The sequence below is a fragment of the Chiloscyllium plagiosum genome, unplaced genomic scaffold (genome assembly GCF_037043375.1).
Source record: "Chiloscyllium plagiosum isolate Xiang-an unplaced genomic scaffold, Cpla_swu_hap1 HiC_scaffold_39, whole genome shotgun sequence".
In the NCBI taxonomy this organism is placed as follows: Eukaryota; Metazoa; Chordata; class Chondrichthyes; order Orectolobiformes; family Hemiscylliidae; genus Chiloscyllium; species Chiloscyllium plagiosum.
This window is the reverse complement of record NW_028270177.1, coordinates 24,247,111-24,269,714: the sequence shown is the minus strand read 5'-3', so window position 1 is coordinate 24,269,714 and position 22,604 is coordinate 24,247,111. Positions and strand designations below refer to the sequence as shown.

General features: G+C 37.5%; 1 protein-coding gene across 2 annotated transcripts in view; it reads right to left on the bottom strand.

Moving 5' to 3' along the window:
- Positions 1 to 1,441: 1,441 nt before the first annotated feature.
- The window catches only part of prtga (protogenin homolog a (Gallus gallus)), a 119,172-nt gene continuing 98,009 nt past the window's right edge, over positions 1,442 to 22,604 (bottom strand). The window contains exons 12-20 of one of the 2 annotated variants that reach the window (XM_043677488.2): positions 18,673 to 18,768; positions 17,484 to 17,670; positions 15,320 to 15,447; positions 14,224 to 14,394; positions 13,001 to 13,192; positions 11,930 to 12,053; positions 11,253 to 11,415; positions 9,433 to 9,543; positions 1,442 to 7,531 (exon numbers count right to left, since the gene is read on the bottom strand). In XM_043677488.2, the coding sequence (XP_043533423.2) occupies positions 7,100 to 7,531; positions 9,433 to 9,543; positions 11,253 to 11,415; positions 11,930 to 12,053; positions 13,001 to 13,192; positions 14,224 to 14,394; positions 15,320 to 15,447; positions 17,484 to 17,670; positions 18,673 to 18,768 (1,604 nt within the window). In that variant the 3' untranslated portion in view covers positions 1,442 to 7,099. The remainder of the gene's footprint in view (positions 7,532 to 9,432; positions 9,544 to 11,252; positions 11,416 to 11,929; positions 12,054 to 13,000; positions 13,193 to 14,223; positions 14,395 to 15,319; positions 15,448 to 17,483; positions 17,671 to 18,672; positions 18,769 to 22,604) is intronic. The other variant, XM_043677489.2, reaches the window with a different exon arrangement.

Sequence of the window (22,604 nt, the reverse complement as noted above, 5' to 3'; positions counted from 1 at the left end):
ATCCAATATTGCACATATTTTGGAGTATTTAGTATCAGTGATGTTTAGCAACTGGATTTTTAAAAATGATAGATTAAGATAGGAAAGAAAGCCATTAGTAAGGAACATGGGAAAATGTTGAAACATTTCAATTATTCAGCAATTCTTCCAATTGCTCACAAAGTTAGGGATCTGGTACATTTCACCAGGCTCTGAATTCAACAAGGAATCCCCTTTGGACCAGGTGAAAATTCAGTTGCAGTCACACTGCTTGCTGTCGTTCAGTTTTGTCTATGAAAGTTGCTTTAAAACAATAAACCAGTTCTGGACAGAAATCATAGATTTTCACAGTTGTTTTAGGTAGCCCCAATTAAACTCAAACCTGTTCCAGTTAAATCTGCTTGAAAATGGCTTTCATTGGGGCTCTTTGCTGCAGTGGGAGTGTCCTTGCCCATGGAGCAGGGGTGGCTGAGTACAAGTCCCACCTGCTCTAGAAGTGAACATCTCTGAACAGATTAATTAGCAGATTAATTTAGAAGAAAAGATAAAATAGAGCCCCATGGATTTGGTTTATAAAAAGAAAATGGCTTTCAATAAACTCTCCCTGGGACCTCTTGTGGTGCAATGGTAGTGTCCCTGCCCCTGGACCAAGCAACCCAGGTTCGGGTCCCACCTGCTCCAGGTGTGTAATATCATCTCTGAACAGGTTGGTTAGAAAAATAGGTCAAAAATAGGTCAAAGTGTACAACGAGATAAAGGAAGAGTTCATTTACATACCAACTGGAAAGGTTTGAGGTCGGATTGATACTTAGCTGATCCAAGTTATGTAATAATTAGGCTTTAGTGCTTCTTGATAAACCATGAGATTGTTGAAGAAAATTTCACTCGCATTTGCTATCCAATTATTTTTGATAGGTGTCTCAAGTGGATATCAGCTAAGAACGTGTTGCTGCCAGTGGGCACCACATGAACAACAGGCACTCAATTCAAGTACATGGGACACTTGTGGAACAGCACCTTTGTATGGAAGTAGTGTTCTTCAGGCCATAAGATCAGAAAGTACAGGAGCAAAATGAAGCCACTTGGCCCATCAAATTTGCTCCGCCATTCAATCATGGCTAATATTTTTCTCAAGCACATTAACTGTTGCATACATCACATGCATTTAAGTACAATATCCTCAGTCCTGCACTGACCACCCACCTTCGTATAATTGGCCACTTATCCACTGTAACTGGTTAGATTCCTTAGCTCCCTCCTTCCCCAGTACTGGTGCCAATGTCTCATGAAGATAACATTGCAAAGAAAAGATTTTAATTTAAACTGAGTTGATGCTAAAAGTGCACAGGATTTCGGTCCCAGGGAAGATAATCACTTGAAACTGTTAATGAGTTTGACTAGCTTGAATTGTTTTGCAGAAGTTTTTTCTTAAGAACTTTAAATGCATGACAATATATTTTATGGAAAATCTTTATTTAAACTGTGCAATCGTTCAAAATTCAGACTATTTTACAACAGTTTTAAAACATTTTGGCTTTTAGACTAGTTATATTTTTGGCATGACTTCGCAAAATTACAGATCAGGCACCTGAATTCTAGGCAGCATTCACCGTAATGCTTTTATAAAATAGGAAAACACAGTTTCTCAGGAAAAGTAGTTAAAGACATAAATGAGGTACATTCACAAATCAAGGCAAATGTTCATTCTCCTACAGCAATGGATTCAAAGTGGAGCTGATCCCCTGAGACAAATAAAATTTGATATAATCCAGGTCCACCATCCAGTAGCAGGATTACAAACACTGCCTTTACAAGACAATTGGCAACTGAAGATAGAAGGTTCAGAACACCTGAGATACATCATTAGACTGTACCTTCCACTTCTTCCCTTTAGTTCACATCTTAACATTATGATCTAAATCAAAACAAAAACTAATATTATTCTCAAAGAAAAAATACAATAGCAATACAAAAGCAGTAGAGTTTTGTTTTTCCGCCCTACCAGATCGATGTAATATGTCCTTAGGTGACATCCTTCAGTACTACAACATCAGTTACATAACAAATGGATGTAGTTACATGTCACCTAAGCACCCATTACAGTAGTCGCATAACTTTAACAAGTCAAAATGAAAACAAATGCAGACAGTTTAACAAATTCCAGATTAATGAGCATCAAAATAAGTGTGGCAGTAGTTTTTTTTGTCTGTAATTAACACCTCAAATCTCACTCAGCAAAAACTCATCACCAGGCCAGCATATTTATCAGATTCTGCCTTTACTGAATTAATAGATAGGATCTCAAGATTAGTGCTAACTTTTTCTAATCAGTTGGTGATGTCAGTAGCATCAGATTTATCAGAGACAAATCACCCTAATAAACCTAAAAAAGGTAGTTATACAAATTAATATGATCAGTCAAAAGCACTTTGTAACATTTAATGTTGCTGTAGATGCAGGCCAATGCAACAGAGTTTATGGACAAGATGAAGTTAAACAAGGGTTTTGTTTATGAAAATCTCTATATCCTATATAGAGATTCAGTCTCAGTCTCAATCCGTATCTAACTACACAATATCGGAAACATTTGAAAAATGACAAAATATGCTGGTGGCTCTTAGCAGTCTAGTCTTGAAGTACTATACATTACATATCAAAGGTATTGCATTAAAGGTATTTCTACTGACTGGCTATATCTTGATCTCTATCAAAAAGACCATCCATAATATGAAAACTACAATGACCAAAAAGACTTTCAACTTGGAACCATAATTTCAAGTCCTATTAATGACCAAAATGTGCACAACATTTTCTGGAAAAAAAATTACTGATAGCTAGAGTCATGCCATGGATTGTAGGAATGGGGTGGAAAGGTAACAGGCTTTGCTTTGTTTGATGCTCGATCAAATGCAAAGCTGGAAAGAAAAGTGGGTTGAGGTTGCATAAGGAATAGAGCAGTGGTCCAACATTTTAGATTTACTCTGATGAAAATGAATTGTAAATTCTCAACAGTTAATGGCATTATGAACACAGGGCCAATGGGCTTTTGACTTTTTTAATATTATTCTGTAAAAGATTGACTTCAAAATTTCCAAAAGCACCATCAAAATCAAGAAATATAGATGTTTAGTTGTAGTGTTCAGCAGAATGACAGTTTCACCAATCATGCATTGAACCACATAGCACCTCACTGGAATGAAGATACAGGGAAGCTGTATACTGCAACCTTAATGTATAAAGTACTTCAAAATGACTGCTGTACATAGTGAGAAGATGCTGGCTTTGACTGAGGATGTTTAACATGGACTTTTTTTGCTGCATTAAAATAAAACAAATGGTTAAACAACATCATTTAAAGAGAAGACCATCTATTTCTGAGTGAAGAGCTAAACTCCTACTTTTGATACAAAGGTGAATAAAAAGTAATCTTTGGTTTTTATGGGCAGCTGATCTAGCTGTATTTGACACTGAAAATATTAACACTATTTATTAAGGAGGAAGCAGTTTATTTACTCTCCTCTTTTTTTGTGGAACTTAACAAGAGACAGAACCTTCTTATTGCTCAACACTGGTTAACAGATTCTATTTAAAGCTATTACAAGGCCCTTTTCTCCCCCACCTCCCTCATACTCCAGAACTGCCATTTTATTATACGTATCTGTAAGTAACCACTACAAACGTGACAACAAGCCACTGAAGCAGTCATCTTTATAGAAGATGGTTGCTATTCAACTGAATCGTGCAAGAAATTGCTGAGTGTTACAAGCAGCTGGAGTATTTCACTTTGGTTTGCGCAAGAGAAATTTGGTATTTCTTTAGAAACATTTTTAAGTAAAACCTATGTTAATTAGGGGAAGAAAAAGTTTGCTTCCTTTTAAAATGCTAAACAATTAACAATGCCAGAAGCATCCAATAAAGCTTCCGTTATTGAGAAAAAGGGAATAATCTTGTATCCAGTGATATTAAACAATTTATTGCAATATTGAGGAGCAATATACATCTATAAATTACACTTGGAACGACAAGAAAATTCTTTTTCTCATTCATCAACTTGTGTAGGTTGGATGAAAAGTGACACAGTTCTTAGGTCTTGAATTCAGATACTGTATAGACACAGTGCCCTGTCAAGATATATTAAAAAAGGTCCAACAAGGAAAGTAAATCTTTGGATATAGACACACGTCATTTACCTATGCATACCACCTTGATTTCTACTACTATAGGATGACACTAATTTGAAAGACAAGTGCTAAACTGACTATTACTCTAATTCTGATCTACACTATAAAGAGCAGAGTGCAGCTAACCAGAAGTAGTACTCAGTAGATAGTACTAAAGATCTTTCAATGAGCCGATACAAGAAATAAACTCAAACATTAAAACCCTTTAGATTTGAATAGATTTGAATTTGCCTTTAACTAATTTTTGACATAAAAGTATTGGATATCTATTCAATATAATTCTATATTTCTAGTAAAGGATGAACTATAATAGCCTTTGGCTGTTTACACATCAATACAGTTTCTTCCTCAAATCAGTTTTCCAATTAAGAGTGTAACATGATTAGAAAAATCAATTTCTATTCAAACACATACATGTCACTGCTTTTGATTGATTAGTAACAATGAAATTCAAGAGATTTAATTGTAATTAAATGGCCTAAAAAGACATTAATGAGGGAAACAAAGTTTATGTACATTTTCTTTGGTAAGTTTGTTTTAAAATAAATTTGATATATCGGCGACACAGTGGTGTGAACATTTACTGGCACATATTTCTAGTAATCTGTTCTAACTCTTAAAAGCTACACAGTAACTACTTCAAAATCAAAAAAAAAATCAACAAGATACCCTGTCAGTACACCACACGTTTCAGCGTGGCAGTTCAAATGTAATTATTTGATCCCTGAGGTTATATAAAGAATAACACTAAAATAGGTTTTTAAAAGAGGTAGTATCAAACAGGAGTTGCAAGGTAAAGCTCATGAGAGTAGCAGCTTCTATTCTCTATGAAGATTTTTTGGTAAAATAAAGCTCTGTTTCACGCAAGCAATTCTAAAAACAGTGAGGCACCAAATGAGTGTCTTTGGATTGCAACTCTCCAACGAGTTACTTAATATAATACCTTTAGGCTGAAGGTGTTTTTATTGGAAGATGAAAACATTCTCATCGGAATTGTAGAGTTCTGTTAACAAACAGGGATACACACACACAGTCATTGAACACCACTCTACCCCAGTCCATAGACAACCAATTAAAACTTACCATTTTATTTTAACAATTGTAAAGTAACTCTGTCCCACACGTTCAGATAATAAATTAAAATTAAATTTGGGTTTTATGAAGCAGCAATACTAAAATAACTTAATCATAGGAAAAAAGATAATTCTGCTTATTTAAATTAAAAATCTTAATTAAATCAAATTATTGGATTATTTCTTGTGTACTTAAATACAATTCACATTTTCGTAACAACCAAATGTCATACGGTTACCACTGTAGTTTGCTTTTGCCAGGTTATTGAAATAACTAAATCCATACACAACTGGGGAACAGAGTTACGTACTCCATGTTATAACTATGGTATACTGACAGGGGTGGGGAGATAAAAATTTGCTTTTTTGTTTTCAAGCTCTAATTAGTTTAGATAATCAGTAGAAATAAATAAAGTTAGCTAGTGGCAGGAATTCTTCATGTTTCTCCCTTTTAGTCTAGCAGCATCAATAAGTATTTCTAGCTTTTTTTTTCTACTTATGAAGTTTTTCATGATTGTTTCAAGTCATCAGTTTGAATTTCCCTTGGAGTAATAATTTCATTTATATAAAAAAAATTCAGTTTAATCTCTTAAAAAAGTGACATTCTTAGGAATCACCATTAAAAAAGGGAGGGAATTTTAAATTTATGTAAAAGAATGCCACAATAAACTACAAAAGGTGTCCATAAATGATTAGAAAATAAATGTGAATGACTAGACACATTAACTAGCCCAATGAACATCATGTGTGTACTGGAATGGACACACAACATGAGTATCGAACATAATACATTAAATCAGAATTCAACAAGGACAGTTGGGCCATGGAAAAGAGTCACTCAAATGCTATTGCTGTTCCCCTGCATTGTACTCTCCACTTGCTAGGATAGGAAGCATCTCAGTAATTATCCTCTTTTATCCTGGCCTGCTTCAATTTGGCTGTTGTACTTCCTAGCAGACAGTGAAACTGAAGTGTACTCAAACATTTGGACTCAGATTGGATAAGAATTCATTCATTCTGCTTATTCAGCATCACTTCATAGTTCAGATGCTTTTCAAAATTCACAGCTGAGGCAAGGTTACTCAGCACATGGATGCTATATGGCACAGATGTCTATCTCTTCTGTTCCAAATCATTCAAATGAATGCTATCCTCTTCCCTCTGATCAAACATGCTTTGCATTTTTCACAGCTCTCTGTAAATCTGTATTACATACAAACATAATATGATCACTTTTCACAGCAGTTAAGTTTCATAAATTGGGACTGTAACTTAAATACTCTCATTCAAACATATGACTGGATCCTGCTTTTACCTTATATACAAAAATAATTGAAGCACAGGTGAATCAAGACAATTCCAGCTCAAAAAGGTGCTGCATTTGGGCCTCATTTAGAATGATACTTGTTCATGTAAACAGAGCTTTAGTTAAACACTCTCATGGCAATGTCCTTACAACCCCCAAATCACAGCAGAACATCAACAAACATTTCTTTCAGCAAAACGACATTTTTTTTTAAAGGAAGTATCAGCAATTAGATGATGGAATCAAATATCTGATAAATACTGGAGTTTACCATCAGGTACATTGAGGTAGATTTTTTAAGCAGAAAGCCCGAAATATTACTTCTGCTCCAGTGATATACCTTTCAAAATAAAATCAAAAGAAATGTAACGGTCCTTTTCACATTTTTGACATACAGACATTCATGGTGGGTAAAACAAAAAATGTAACATTCACAAAACAAAAGCATGTAACAACCAGGAGTGATTAAAAAAACCCAGATTTCCATTCCAGAATGTTCTTTGGCTCACTGCACATTGTCCATAGTACAGATAAATTACAGTCAAACTGGATCAGGTAACTCAAACTGGAAATTCGGTGTCAGCGTTTTCATGAGCAGTTTTTGGAGAAGGCATTTGATGTACTTCAGGTGGTGCCAGCAGGTCTGAGGTAGAAGGAGAACCAAACAGGCATTGAGCTTCCTCTGAGGTAGACGTGTCAGGAACCCTGGCTGTTTCTGCCTGAATAAATGGTCCCAAGAAGGCAGGTGTAGTACATGTGACAGAAGAAAGGTGAGCCATTTCCATTTCCTCCCTAGAATCATGCGAGTATCTGCCCGAATCTCCAGTTTCATGACTTCCGTCACTGTTATGAGAATATTCCGCATCCCCTGTAGTGCCAAACACCGCTTGCAACGATATCGGTGGAACGAGTATGGAGGCACCTGATTCTTCACAGATCAAGCCAGTCAGCTGGTAAGAACTCATGCCTTGCCCATGTCTTCTTACTGGCTGCTAGTAAAAGAATTGTACCAGTTATATTGAGCAAGTATTTCAAACTCCTTTTATATGATAGGCAATATAAACCGATTTTACGATGACTGCTGATACAGTGTTGTGGGGACAATATATGTACATCTAAATCTGAACACGTGCATTAGAAAACTGATTGTTTCAAAAGAAATGCAGGAGGCCAAAAGTCAAGTTTGCAGAGAGGGAAAGCACGTAACAAATTTAAAACAATTGTTGTGGTTCTGTTCGCCGAGCTGGAAATTTTTGTTGCAAATGTTTCGTCCCCTGTCTAGGTGACATCCTCAGTGCTTGGGAGCCTCCTGTGAAGCACTTCTGTGGTGTTTCCTCTGGCATTTGTAGTGGCCTGTCCCTGCCACTTCCGGTTGTCAGTTTCAGCTGTCCGCTGTAGTGGCCGGTATATTGGGTCCAGGTCGATGTGTTTGTTGATGGAGTTTGTGGATGAGTGCCATGCTTCTAGGAATTTCCTGGCTGTTCTCTGTTTGGCTTGCCCTATAATGGTAGTTTTGTCCCAGTCGAATTCATGTTGCTTGTCGTCTGCGTGTGTGGCTACTAAGGATAGCTGGTCGTGTCGTTTCGTGGCTAGTTGATGTTCATGGATGCGGATCGCTAGCTGTCTTCCTGTTTGTCCTATATAACGTTTTGTGCAGTCCTTGCATGGGATTTTGTATACTACATTAGTTTTGCTCATGTTGGGTATCGGGTCCTTCGTTCTGGTGAGTTGTTGTCTGAGGGTGGCTGTTGGTTTGTGTGCTGTTATAAGTCCTAGTGGTCGCAATAGTCTGGCTGTCAGACAACAACTCACCAGAACGAAGGACCCGATACCCAACATGAGCAAAACTAATGTAGTGTACAAAATCCCATGCAAGGACTGCACAAAACACTATATAGGACAAACAGGAAGACAGCTAACGATCCGCATACATGAACATCAACTAGCCACGAAACGACACAACCAGCTATCCTTAGTAGCCAACCACGCAGACGACAAGCACCATGAATTCGACTGGGACAACACTACCATTATAGGGCAAGCCAAACAAAGAACAGCCAGGGAATTCCTAGAAGCATGGCACTCATCCACAAACTCCATCAACAAACACATCGACCTGGACCCAATATACCGGCCACTACAGCGGACAGCTGAAACTGACAACCAGAAGCGGCAGGGACAGGCCACTATAAATGCCAGAGGAAACACCACAGAAGTGCTTCACAGGAGGCTCCCAAGCACTGAGGATGTCACCTAGACAGGGGACGAAACGTTTGCAACAAAAATTTCCAGCTCGGCGAACAGAACCACAACAACGAGCACCCGAGCTACAAATCTTCTCCCAAACTTAAAACAATTAGATGGTAAGAATTGTGTATTGCACCAAGATGACTGATTCACCTTCAACTGCAGGCAGCCATTATTGGACTATTTATAACTTTTTCAACAGATACTTCATTTGGTGATTGAGAATAATCACCTCCAGAGTATACAAATACAGGATATTTGCTAAACCAGGTGAAGCATTTGATTCACAGCCAAATCTACTGAACTCAGATTGATTTTCATATGATGGTAAATTGTCAAGCTCATTAAGTTCAGAGTGTTTCAGATAGCACCAGTAAACCCAATTGTTTGTTCTGCAAGAACCACCAGCTGAAATGTAAAGAGGAGTAATTTCCATTTAAGAAGAATGTGTTTTCCATACCACAAGTTACGAGACAAGATGTACAATGGAGAAACACACCATTCAGGCCAACCGGTGCTAACATTCTGCATGCATCTCTACCCCCAATAAACATGGCCTTCAATTCCTTTCCCTGTTGTGTCTACCTAATTGAAGCTTTTAAAAAGGAAGCTAGTCACTTCAAGAGAGTTTGGTTTCAAACTTCACCTGCTTCTGTTTGTGCACCTTCACAGATTTCTTTGTTGACCCAAAAAACGACCATTTTTTCACCTTTTTGTTCACACATGTAGAGCTGCGAATAATCATATCAGATCCACCCTGTGGATGTAATAGAATACATTCAGATGATATACTTTTTGCTCAATCATAGCTATTATAGAGAAGCAGTGTCTTGAGTTACACTTACTTCTGTGGATCCAAGTTCCAGAAAGGATAGCTCTTCCAACCCATCTGACCAATAATAAAACTCAGTTTCAGCCACAAGATGGGAAGAACATGAAATTAGTGCTGACTGAACTTCTGATGGTTTTTAATAGCATGATGATATTCTGATAAAGGTTTCCTTGATTTTAATTTCTGCCCTATCCCAATATTTACATTCATTTTCTGGTGTATAGAGAAAATACCACAATTGGACCAGAAGAATAAATAACAAAATATTCCACCATTATAGAAGTGAAAAACACATGATGAAACAAAAAATAAACACATTTTCAAGGGTGAGAATTTAGTAAGGGTTGTAATTCAGATATTTGCTCTTAACTTGCTTCCCATCTCCCAAATTTAATGTGCCTGTTTCCTTCCCTATAGTTGTGTTCTGCAAGTCACTTCCACTCCTTACATATAATTTGCCTCCCAGCCTTCTGATCTGTCCTTGCTAAAATGTCCACTTGCTGCTACCCTAAGGCAGGCTTAAAAAATATTAGAGATGAGGAGAGCTCATTCTAGCCTCTTCTGATCTGAAACTGGCATAAACAGCAAACCAGGAAAGTTCCAGGTCCAATCTCCAGTGCAGGCTGAATTAAGTTAACCTATATTACAAGTAGAAATAACTACACTTTGAAAGTATTTCCATGGACTTAAGTTACAGATTATAAACAACACCATATAAAGGAAAAGTAGACAAACAGGAAACTGGATGAACACAGCAAGCCAGGCAGCATCAGGAGGTGGAGAAGTCAACATTTTGGATATTAAACCTTCTTCAGGCCATCTCCGATTTATCACCTTCTCCCACACCTCCAATCGACCCATTGCATTCTCAGCTACCTAACCCCCAACTCTCTCTCACACACCCCCTATCTCTCAACTCCCTGGCCCACAAGCCTCATTCCTCATGAAGGGCTTTTGCCCGAAACGTCAATTCTCCTGCTCTTTGGATGCTGCCTTACCTGCTGCCCTTTTCCAACACCATACTCCCAACTGAAATATGATAGGGTGCCAGAAGTGAATACTTTCATTGGTGTGTAGTGGTAATAATTGAGGCTATTGATAGATTCTTCAAATTCTGCCTCTATTTAAATCAGTGCCCATCTTCTCAACATAAATACATAAGGTATGGTTTACTATGATTTTGCATCACCCAATGAGTTCACAGCAATGCAAAGGAGTCCCTGAATACCAAAAGGTAGTCCTGAAAATATCAAAACCCTAAAGTATCCCTGACTGGAATTCTACAATTTCCATTTCAGAGACTTTTTTTAAAAAAGTTCTGATGACTGAGGAAACAGCTATAGATTGACACAAGGGTTAACAATCCACTTAACAATATCAGATGACAGAGTTATAAATGGCAGTGATGGGTGAGGAATGGATCTCAGGTCAGAAAGAAAGGGTGAGACCCCTGGGTGACCACAGTCACAATTTAGGAAACGAAACACGTGATTTCTCACAGTTTCAATCCTAAGGAACACGCACTAAAGGGCTTCCTCATTCAGCTCAAGAGTAAGCTGCTCGCAAAAGGCATTTCCCAACCAAAAGCAAGAATTAGGGAAACTAGAAATTAACGTAAATATAATGTTTATTACCTTGGTATCCAGAAAGACATTTTCAGGCATCATTGGCATTAAGGTTTCCACAGTTTGCTGCTCAATCTGACTCTTAATAAGATGGGTACCATTAACCAGTGGTCTTGTAACATGTGCCATCTGTACATTTCCTTGTTGCTCAGCCTTGATTGCAGAAGATTTCCTGGGCAAATAAAGTTTTCCATGAAAATGTAACTTCTCAAATGTAATATTTAATAATGACATCTATTGACAAGTATTCAATTCTGACCATAATAGGTTTACATAATCCTTGATTCAAATGAAAAATAGATGAGTTAAGTTAAGGATATTGTAGAAGAGGAAAAATTCTAATATACTAGTAGATGACCAGTCCTATGTGCAACTTGGATTATTAATATTAAGTGCACCAACAATGTATTGCAGTGTTAGTTTGTATTTGCTTGATTGGTGATCCAACTACAAACTACTAAAATTAAATTAGTGTACAAATTATATCTTAACAGCATCATGCTGTATGGTTAATGAAAGGAATTGCAGGATTTGATGATGTGTGGTACAAGGCCAAAATTTAACTGAACAATATGGTTTCCTACACAATTAGATTAAATACTTTTACAATAAATCTAATATAATCATTGCTTTTTAATGATAATACTTGATATACGGTCCTAAAATAGCATGCTTTCAAACAATACCTGGCTTTGCTTCGATAAAGGAGGATAAGTACGCAAATGATGATACAAGTTAGGGCTATGCAAACTCCAACGATAATTCCAGTCATTGACTTTTGGTCCAGGTGGTAAAATACATCAGACTTAACTTGAGTAAAAAAAATGATAATAGACATTACAACAATTTAAAAAGTGCCTCAAATGTCATCAGTTGTAGTGGTCATTTTATCTCATTTCAACTACTGATTTCAGTGGTAAAAATAAAACATTCATGCAGATGTGACAAGATCTCATTGTTACCACCATACAGTTATATTGAGTATATCAGCATCAATATTAGAACAGAAGCCTCAAATACAAGACAATTAAATGTCAGACCTTTATGAAAAGAGCATTTTGCATATTGAAATAATCATTTTTAGAAAAGATTTCTGCTGTCACCAACAGCATGTAGGATATCTAGACAGAAATAATAACTAATTCTTGGACAGAGTTAAACAAGATAGATTTCTGTACAGGTATATAGCAAGATGACTGGAGGCACAGAATTGAAACATTGAGGTTTTGCGACAAAGAGTTTCCCTCTAGCTCTTACCAACACTATGTCCCAGTCAGACAGCCTTCAGATTATTTCAAGGCTGCTTTATTTCCCTCCCCCAATGATGTTAAAAGGTGGAGATTTACTTCTGTACAGACAGCACAAAATTAAAGTTGAAGCTGTTGTGGTTCTGTTCGCTGAGCTGGGAATTTGTGTTGCAGACATTTCGTCCCCTGTCTAGGTGACATCCTCAGTGCCTGGAAGCCTCCTGTGAAGCGCTTCTGTGATTTTTCCTCCAAGCTACAAATCTTCTCACAAAACTTTAAAGTTGAAGCTATTACACATGCAATAAGTTCAAGCATAATTGCTATTTCCAGTGAGATAATATGAAGTCCAACCTCTAATATAGATTGTTCGATTTAGATTCTTTGTAGCCATTCTAACAGCATTTCACTGACAAGTATGCCCAATGAGTCGACCTTTAGAGATATCTTGAAAGAAAAGCCTAAGCCATTACATTCGTTACACACCTGCCTATTGGCAAACTGTTAACTGACCTTTGGCATCTCCACTACTGCGAGAGTCAGACCACTTAGGCCCCTGGCTAAAGTATATAGTTTCCTTCACAGGGATTGCTAGCTCTACAGCGTTTGAAAAGGGTCCTTCTCCTACTTCATTAGATGCAGATATCTGAATGAGATAGACATTTCCTGGAAGGAGGTTCTCCAGCAAAGCCATAGTAATTGTTCCTAAAAACAAAAATGACAATAATGGATCAACAATTTGTGAGCGCAGAATCAGCATACAGCACAGCAGATGACATATGGAGATTCAAAATTAACAGATCACTTATTTTAATTTCAGTTTCAAAAAGTATCAATTTGCACATTTCTACATCTGATACCAATGTGCTGCACCATCCTGACCAAGGAAATGTATCTAATCAACAGTCCTGGAGAATGTTATTTGTTTTCTGTAACTGAACTCAATAGCCCTCTTAGAAGAGACAAGTGTGGCTCTGGAAAAGCACTGCAGGTCAGACCAGCGCCACACTTTTTAACTCTGATCTCCAGCATCTGCAGTCCTCACTTTCTTGTCTTAGTAGAGATCGAAGATTATCTGACTTGGGCAGACACTAATGCAATAATTAACATAATTTAGTTATTTTAGTCCTGCATTCAAGTCCAGGTCATTGATCAAGAATATTATGGTCTCTGGCACTGAGCCATTTTGCATTCCACTGAGCGTACACTATATCCTGTCCAAGGTCACTGTCCTAACATTCCTCCAGTTTTCTTTTAGTCAATAAGTTTGATTTCTCCATCTGGGTTTCAACTTATTGAAAAAAATAGGACAGGGGACAGTCAAACTAGAAGAAAAATTTAAGTCTAATATTAGGAAGCTTTTCTTCAGTGATCAGAAAATGCGTTGGATCATGGAGGCCAACATTTTGGAATACAAGTCCATCCAGAAAGGTACTAGGAGCCCAACAAGGCACAGTTTTAGGGCCTTATGGATAAACTAGTTTATGGCTAGAGGCCTTCCTCATCAGTAGGTACCTTTGTGTCACCATCACTGTCAACTTGGAATGGAAGCTCTCAAAAAAGCACAGGTTCAGTTAGCAAGATCGTCCTCTTAGTGCCATATTAGCTATATTTTATTAAATAATTCTCAGACAGGTAGTTCTAATTATTAAAGTTAATGGAACTGATGATTCAGTAGTTTCCAGAGTTAGATGAATATAGGCAAAATAAATGTATGCATGCTAGATAAAGCTCACCTTCCCTATGAAGCATTTGCCACTCGCCTGCAATCCAGGCCTTTCTGGAAGCATAAAGGATGGTATAACGGGTGATAGCAGTGTTGGTATCTTCTGGGGGTTTCCACGATATAAGAGCAGTTCCTTCTTCTATTAATGTGACTTTTACACTAGAAGGTGGATTGACTGGAGCTGTGGCAGAAATAGTTCATATTATAAACTTAAGTTTATACATACTTCTAATGAACTGGTTTTAAATTCTGAGGAACTTCTTATAGAATCCTTGAAATAATGGTCACAATACAGATAGATTTTGTGCAAGAACTAGAATTTTTGGGAACAGAGTTAGGCAGGTTGCTAATTTTTTTTTTTTAAAAACAATTTTAGTATTAATTGCAGCTATCAGAGTGACAGCTTAAGACCTTCAATAGACTTCACAAATTGTGAAGACTAGTTGGCTAAATATTTCCTTTGGATGGGGTTATAGTCTATGAATCTGAAAAATTGTGACAAGTTTGCTATTTTCAGTAAATTTCCTGATATTCTCCTGTATCTATGATAAATTAATACTTTGTTCATTTCTCAAATCTGAAAAACATTGCTAAATAGAGACAAAAATGAAACCTTTTCATACAGCACTGATCAAAATATGGATGGAAGAAACAAGACTTGGAAAAGAGATGCCAATTCATACAGCAGATCAAGAGGGTGCTGATTGATTAGGTCATCATGTGCCTTGGGCCTCAGACAAGGCAGTAGACTTTCGTGCATGCTAGAAACAACATTATATTAATACATAGGAGCCGGTTTTATTTAGGCACAACAAAATTTATACATTTGCTGCATTTCTCTCATTGGGAAAGGGGTGATGGTGACTACTAATCTCTGCTACATTCCTAATGCAACATCCTAACCAAGCAACATCCCCTGCCTGAGCTTTGACTTAATGTCTCCTTTCAACAATGTTTAAGTTCTGTACTACCAAGCAATTACTTACTTATCAAAATGCTGTAGTACACTATGTATTGCCAAAAGCAATGCAACAATTTGCTTTAAGTGGAGTACTATTGGGTTATTTCAAGTTCTGGAAGACTAAGGAGCTTGACACTGTCTTTACCTTCTGGCAATGTAAGCTGATAAACCACAGGGCTCCAGGGGCTGGAGAGTTGGTCTGCATGAAGACGTACAGCAAACTCATACTTGGTGAATGGTTGTAAGCCGTGAACAAGCAGGTGCGTTTCTGACCTATTTGAATTAAAATAAAATGCAGCTCTAAATATATTGGAATAGAGAAACGTCAATTTTTAGATGGCTTTTCTGACCGTATTTATAAATGCCAACCAATTCTTGACAAATCAAGCTTAAAATCAGCCCATAAGCATTTTGAATTTATTGTAAACTTCTAATGTTGTGGAGATATCTAACAAACTGTGGACAAATATCATTCATCAATTCAACATGAACCAAAATAAGGCACAATTCATTCACATGACATTCAAAATGGTTGATGGTAAAGTTTGACACCTCATTGTTCTTACAGATTAAAAAAAAAAGGATTTAGGGGTTAAGATTGGAAGTTAAAATTCTCTCCAAAGGAATTAAATATAAAGCAATTTGGAATACTGTAATTCTATCCTTGGATCAGAACAATATTTATCTAAACGATTGACATTAAGTAACCCATAGTTACAGAGGATTGGGTTCACTTATGACAAATTATCCTATTCCAATGTGGAAGAAGCTTGACAGGGTGATGTTGCATTAAAGCACAAAGATCTATTCAGGACTACCAAATAAACAGGATTTCAGGTTTAAACTTGAAATTGCTAGTTGTGGTCAGTTTGTGGCTGCTGCTATATCTCCCAAGTTCCACTAAGCCAATCCAGAATTTGAGGCTCATATTAAAAAGATTTTAAAAAAAACAATGGTCTCCTTCAGTGTATCAAGAACATGAGAATAAGATGTTAGCTTTCATTTATGCAGACTACAAAAAGGAACAAAATTTTTGACAACATTGGCACCCTCTATAAACAGCTGGGGGTGTCAATTTGATGACTTGAAAGAGGGAAATACAATTTTTGCTTTCATGTATACTTTTGTCAGTTTTAACAGTGTTTGACAACTGCAAAGTAATCTTTCAGGATCTGAATCATTCAGAAGACATTTCATGCTGGTAGCATTGGCAATATTGCAATAGTACCATAGCACAATGAAAAGACCCCCTCTTCACTGCTTCAGAGAGAATAGAAGAAAGGTATGAGGAAAAGTTGATTGCTCTCTTCCTTTGGAGAGTCAACACAGCAGTCACAAAGTGCTAACAATGTGAGCTTCTCATTTGTAATAAAAAATTAAGTTCAGAATTATTAAACAAAAGCTGGTTTAGAACCATATCTTAAAAAAAGAATCAGAACTGAAGGTTTATGGTGCTGGACTTCAGAAGTTCTATTTAATTAAAAGCTCCATTGATACTGGCTGGTTGAAACTTCCATACTTATGTAGTGTAAACAATTATCTGCCAGAGGGACCCAATCTTCTCCTTCAAACTGCGAGACAACAAGTAGTACTATGGAGACTAGAATTTGTTATTTGACATTCTTGTTTACTGTGAGATTAGATTGGACAATTGGAGATTGACACCGGACAGCACTATCTCGAATCCCCTTGGGCAGACATAGACAAATGCAAGGCATAACAATTGAACATGCTTGCAAAGCCTAAAGGCAGTCATTTAATATATATCAGTATAAATCTAAACAACTTTCTTGAACAATTCCATTTCAACTCCAAGTAGTTTATATTAAGAATTGCAAACACACTCGGTTTAGAAGGCAGTGAGAGAGGGGTCTGAATTAAATGCAAGGCTTTGATGCAAAATGTGGTGTACAATAATTGACAATTCTCTTAAAATTATATTGCTTTTAGTCGATCATATCAGCAGAGCTCAGATGTGTCTGTGAAAGAACTCTAATACATTGCTTCAAAAGTTAAATACAGCAGATGCTGGAAATCTTACAAAACAGAAACAGTTGATATTTTAGGTCAGTGACTTTCCAGCAGAACAGAGTCTGAGTAAGTTCAATCAGGTAATTGATCTGAAACATTATTTCTCTCCTCAGATGCTGCCTGATCTGGTGAAAATTTACAGCGGAACTTTTTGATTTTAAAGACACACTGCTACATGGGAATATGCTGTCATTCTACTGTACAATTAACTCCAAACTTTAAACTGTTACTGAGCTAAATCATCTTGTAATGTTAGTTTTGCAGTGGTTGCCACTTACGTCTGAAGGTACATAACAAGGGAAGCATTCTGCAGTCCCACAGGATTGCAACGGAGAGTATAGTTGATCATTGCTGCAGTAGTAAAAGCCGGCTTTCCCCATTGTAAGAAAATGGATGATGAACTGTTGGCTTTTGCAAACAGATGATGAGGTGGAGGTGGAGGAGGCACCATGCGATCCCGGACAGCTATCAAATAAAAATATTGCTTATTCATCATTTTGGGCTTTAAAAACCATATTTAAGTACTTGCAATATTTAACTGAATCAGAAATGAAGTTTGATTTTTCATTCAAAGGAAAAAACTTTCACTTGCCAGGAAAAAGTGTATTTTCCACAAGTATTTATCAATTTGAAAAAAGCCTACATGTTTCTATGGAGAACAGCTGCAAGCAAATACGGTGCTCAAGGGACATGATTGCAAACCCCTCAAAATGACCAAAAAGAATTCACCGAGAAAAGTCTTCAAATTATTAATGTTATCGGAATTGGAACAATACATAAACTTTGGTCAAAAATTCAGCTTTTCTCCCCCCACCAGACATACTGAAGCAAAGATGTTGAACAACAGGGGTTTGTTATTCAATGCTACAGCAAAATAAATATTTTATTCATGCTAGCACTTGCTTTTGAGAAAGTAAATACGTTTTAGGAAAATTGTGAAGATTTTGCCAGCCTAAATGGTAGCAGCAGTCTTGTAACTTGAAGACATACAAAAAGCACAAGCAAAAAAAAAGATCTTAAGTGACAAAGAATTTACAATTTACTGAATTACTGTGCCCTCAGTATACGGTTTTGTTGCTGACAACTTGAATTTGGAATTTTGTGACAAGTTATACTTCTCAACAGCTTGAGAACTGGAAGTCTAACCTATTTTCCTTCATAAACAAAAGTTATCTTTCACTTTTGGCTCAGCCAAAATTAAACTCTTAATTATAATAATACAAAATCATGGTTCCAGATTCCTCTAAATCTCAAGTGATTGATGGGAGCTGGTGACTCTAAAATAAATAACTGACTGTTTTAGTTTTGACCAGAGGTCTTTGTTTGCAAACAGCACAAATGAAAAGAATTTTCATTTAACATTTAGCTATCTGGATTAGCTATTTGGGGGTGGAGATGAAGTTCACTAACTCACTGTTAGTGATACTCGATACAATTCTAATGGAGAATAAAAATCAAAACACTTACACACACATCCTGGGGTGCTTACTGTCTGATCTGCCTGGTAGCCTTCACCCATATAATTGTATGCCAGCAAACGCATATGATATTTTCTGCGAGGATCTAAAATTAGAAAAGCAGAACTTAGAAAAGATCTTTTATCTGGTTACTATATATTTTCATATATTGTCAAGCAACTCCTTGCATAGAAGCTTTGTTGTGCTATCAATAGTAATTAAGAATGAATCAGTGTAAGTTAGGAATGATTTTTTTTGAAAATCTATAGGTTATATATGTTTAATCTACAAATGTAATGCAAAAAAAGAATAATTTCTCGACAAGATAGATGATTTCAGACTTCATGGCATTTACAACAGTCTAGATATGGGCAATAAGGAAGTAAAAACATCAGAGACAAAATCCCAACGGTCCCAGAACTAAAGATTTTGCCACAAAGCGCTACTTTATGCTCTAAGAGTCAAACTTTCTGCTGTCCTCACCTTTAGCTGAGAGCTAACCTATCTCATCTGAATTGGTCACAGAGCTCTAGAATGCAGACGATTCATTTGGATACCCTCACTCGGAGCTGCAGGTCATTGTTAACTCCTCCAAAGCAAAATGACAACCTGGAAAGCGAGCTATTTAAAATACTTGAGAAATTATGGTCCTCTTTCAACTAGCTCCCACAGCATAACATCTCTCCAAGAAAACATGAACCATTTGCAGTACCTTTGGAGCCTCCTCCTGTAGAAGGGCATTGGTGACAAATTTCATTACCATCTCCAATGTGCCAGATGACTAAAAAGAGAATAACACTTGAGGACCAGGATCTCAAGCCCAAGGCTACGTTCATGGCTTACCAGGTAGCAGTCAGACACATCACTCTGTCTTTAAGACTTGGATGACCTACAATAGGCAGTCCAAAGCATTTGAGAATTACTAAATATGGTGCCTTTAGAAGAACCCCAAATCAAGTGGAAAGAAAGACAGTCCAACAGCAACTTCCTCCTATGCCAACTTGCCCAGCAAAGCACCATTCAGGATTCACTGGAGAGAATTCAGAAGAGATTTACCAGGACGTTGTCTGGAATGGAGTTTGAGTTATAAGGAAAGGCTGGGACTTTTTTTTTAACTGGAGCATAGGAGATTATGGGGTGATCTTACAGAGGTCTATAAAATCATGATGGGTATAGAGAAGGTTAATACACGTGTCGTTTCCCTAGAGTGGGTGATTTCAAGACAGGGGACATTTTTAAAAGGTAGAAGGTAAGGATTGATGAAGGGCTTTTGCTCGAAACTTCGATTTTGCTGCTCCTCAGATGCTGCCTGAACTGCTGTGCTCTTCCAGCACCACTAATCCAAAAACAGCATTAATGTGTAAAGCTAAATCAAAACAGAGGGAGTGCACTAATCTTGAACCTATCTACCCAATCAATCATTCAAGCACCAGAAGCTGTGCATAAGAAAGTCCGTGAATGGGGAATTGAACAGTTCGCTATTTCAGAACCCACTGAACTGGAGTTGAAGCAACTGATCAAGATGAACCACCCAAGGAAGAGGATCCCACTTCTCGGCAACAGATTATTTTTTAAACTCATTCATGCGGGTATTGCTGGAGAGGCCAGCATTTATTGCCCACCTGTAAAATGCCAGGGGGCAGTTAATAGTAAACCATATCGCAGTGGGTCTGGAGTCACATGTAGGTCAGACCAGGTAAGGAGAACAGTGAACTAGATGTCTTTTCTCAGACAAAGGATTCATGATCATCATTAGACTCTTAATTCAAGATAAAGAATTAGAAAATCTGGGATCTTATTGAACTCAAAGTTCACAATCTGCATGTCAGGGTTTGGACCCAGGTTCCCAGATAATTAAACTGGGTCTTTTGGATCAATTGGCCAGCGATTATACCACTAAGCTAATGTCTCTCCTGGTGCAGGCCAGTGTTATAAATGTAGGAAACACAAGTGGAAGTTGTGGATGAAGATGCAAAGGAGTGGCAAGTTACAAGACCTGCACAGCAGGAGCTGCAAGGCTACTGCAGGAGAACAGGCAGCTCCACGTCATGGAGACAATAGGCAGACAGAAACCACACTCTGCTCTGAAGGCACCTTGAAGCAGGCAGTCAAGATGTGCAGCAGTCCACGAGGGGGCTGGGAGGGAAAGAAAAAAAAGTGACAGGGAAGAGGAGAAAAGGATGGAGGGAAGGAGATAGTGAGGAGTGGGGAAAAAGGGTGAGAGTGGGTGAAAGACCAAGAAAGAGAGGGGAAGAAAACACAAATGAAAGGATGGTAGAGAACAAAGACTTGGGGGATGCAAATTCTGTATGAGGGAGCAAAAAAAAAAAAGGGGTGTGCGAGAGAGAAACTGGAGACAGTGAGATGGACCCAAACACCCTTTACCATCTCCTCTCTCTTTCTCTAAAAAAACTATCCAGAAAGGAGGCTGTAAAGGAGATTGAAAGGCAACCTGCTTCTAAGCCACACTTTCATACAAATTCCACCAAGGCTTGCTGAGTCTGTATGCCATCAGAGGAGATCCTGCTGTCAGTTAAAAAAATCCAACTCCTTAACTTAGTGCCAGTCCCACCTCCTTTGCTAGTGACCAGGATCTGGGACCCAGTCCATCTCTCTCTAGCTTTTCTTTTAACCAAAAATCTGAGGTTTTAGTTAGCTTTACTTCTTGGCAGTAAGGCCATTTTCATGATGTACTCATTTAAAAATTGATTCACTGTTTTGGAATATTTTTCTGAAATTCATGCTTCCAATGCTGTGCCAAACCTGATCTCTCTGAAATTTGCACACCATTTTCAAATGTAATACACATTCAAGAAGGTGTATTCAATTGTGAAGAACATTAATTTGAACACTCATTCAAGAGTGAAAGTAAAATGCTGCTGTTAATGTTTGTTGCTAAGCTGTCGTCCATCTGCATACTCAACCATTTTTTTTGCATTAAAACCAAAAACATTGTTCTTAAGAGTATGAAATACAAAACCAAACGTTTACAACGTCACATATCTTTCTACAAAACAACTTATCTATAAGGGATCCCTCCTGACTTGTTGAATGCCAAAGGATGGCCCCACGAACAATTTATCATAATGTCAAATGGCTTAAAATGTCTGCTGGCCTCCCGAGTGGTCATCCAGAACCGGTCACTGTTCCATTAAATGGAGACAACTGAAGGTCTAATGTCAACACTGAATTGCCTTTCCTCAGAAAGAGATACTGCACACAGCAGTAGTTTACACAATGCATCTTAACATACGAGGCCTCTTGTCGTAAATGCAACCAATCCATCACCTCACAGCTCTATGAACTAAGAATTTCTTATCCAAGATTGCAAAGCACTAGTATTTATCATTTTGATGACCTTTAACATGCTCTATATGGACAAATTTGTACAATTGTAAATCTATTCAATTCCCAATTCAAAACCCCACTTCCTTTAGAAAATTCAAAATGGGTAAAGAATCAGTTTAACAACAGGCTAGAAATGAAGACACAATATTAAAACATCCCCTCAAAGATATTTCAAGCTTGCTTAATGAATTCTAATTTAGTCAGCGAGATGTGGATTAAAACTATTGTCCTATAAAACTTTAACTCACGTGGTTTTAAAATCAAGATTGGCTGAATAAAAAGGTTGCTTCTTTTCTGCTTCCCCCACCCCAAATTTCATTCTCTTTTCTTCTGATGTCAGTGAGAATCAGTGGGGCACAGTTCTCAGTGTCAGAAGCCTCCTGGCATTTCTGCAAAGCGAGACTTGAGAATCAATGTCGATAAGACTATTTGATCATGAGAATATCCATGCCACAGCACTTTCCAGCAGAGGTCACTAGATAGCAATCAGGAGCACAAACCAAGCTGATATTTCTCCTCCTTAGCCAGAGGCACCATGGATAAATGTAGCACCACCACTACCATTCTTACCAAGATAAGCTAAGAGCAGTCTGT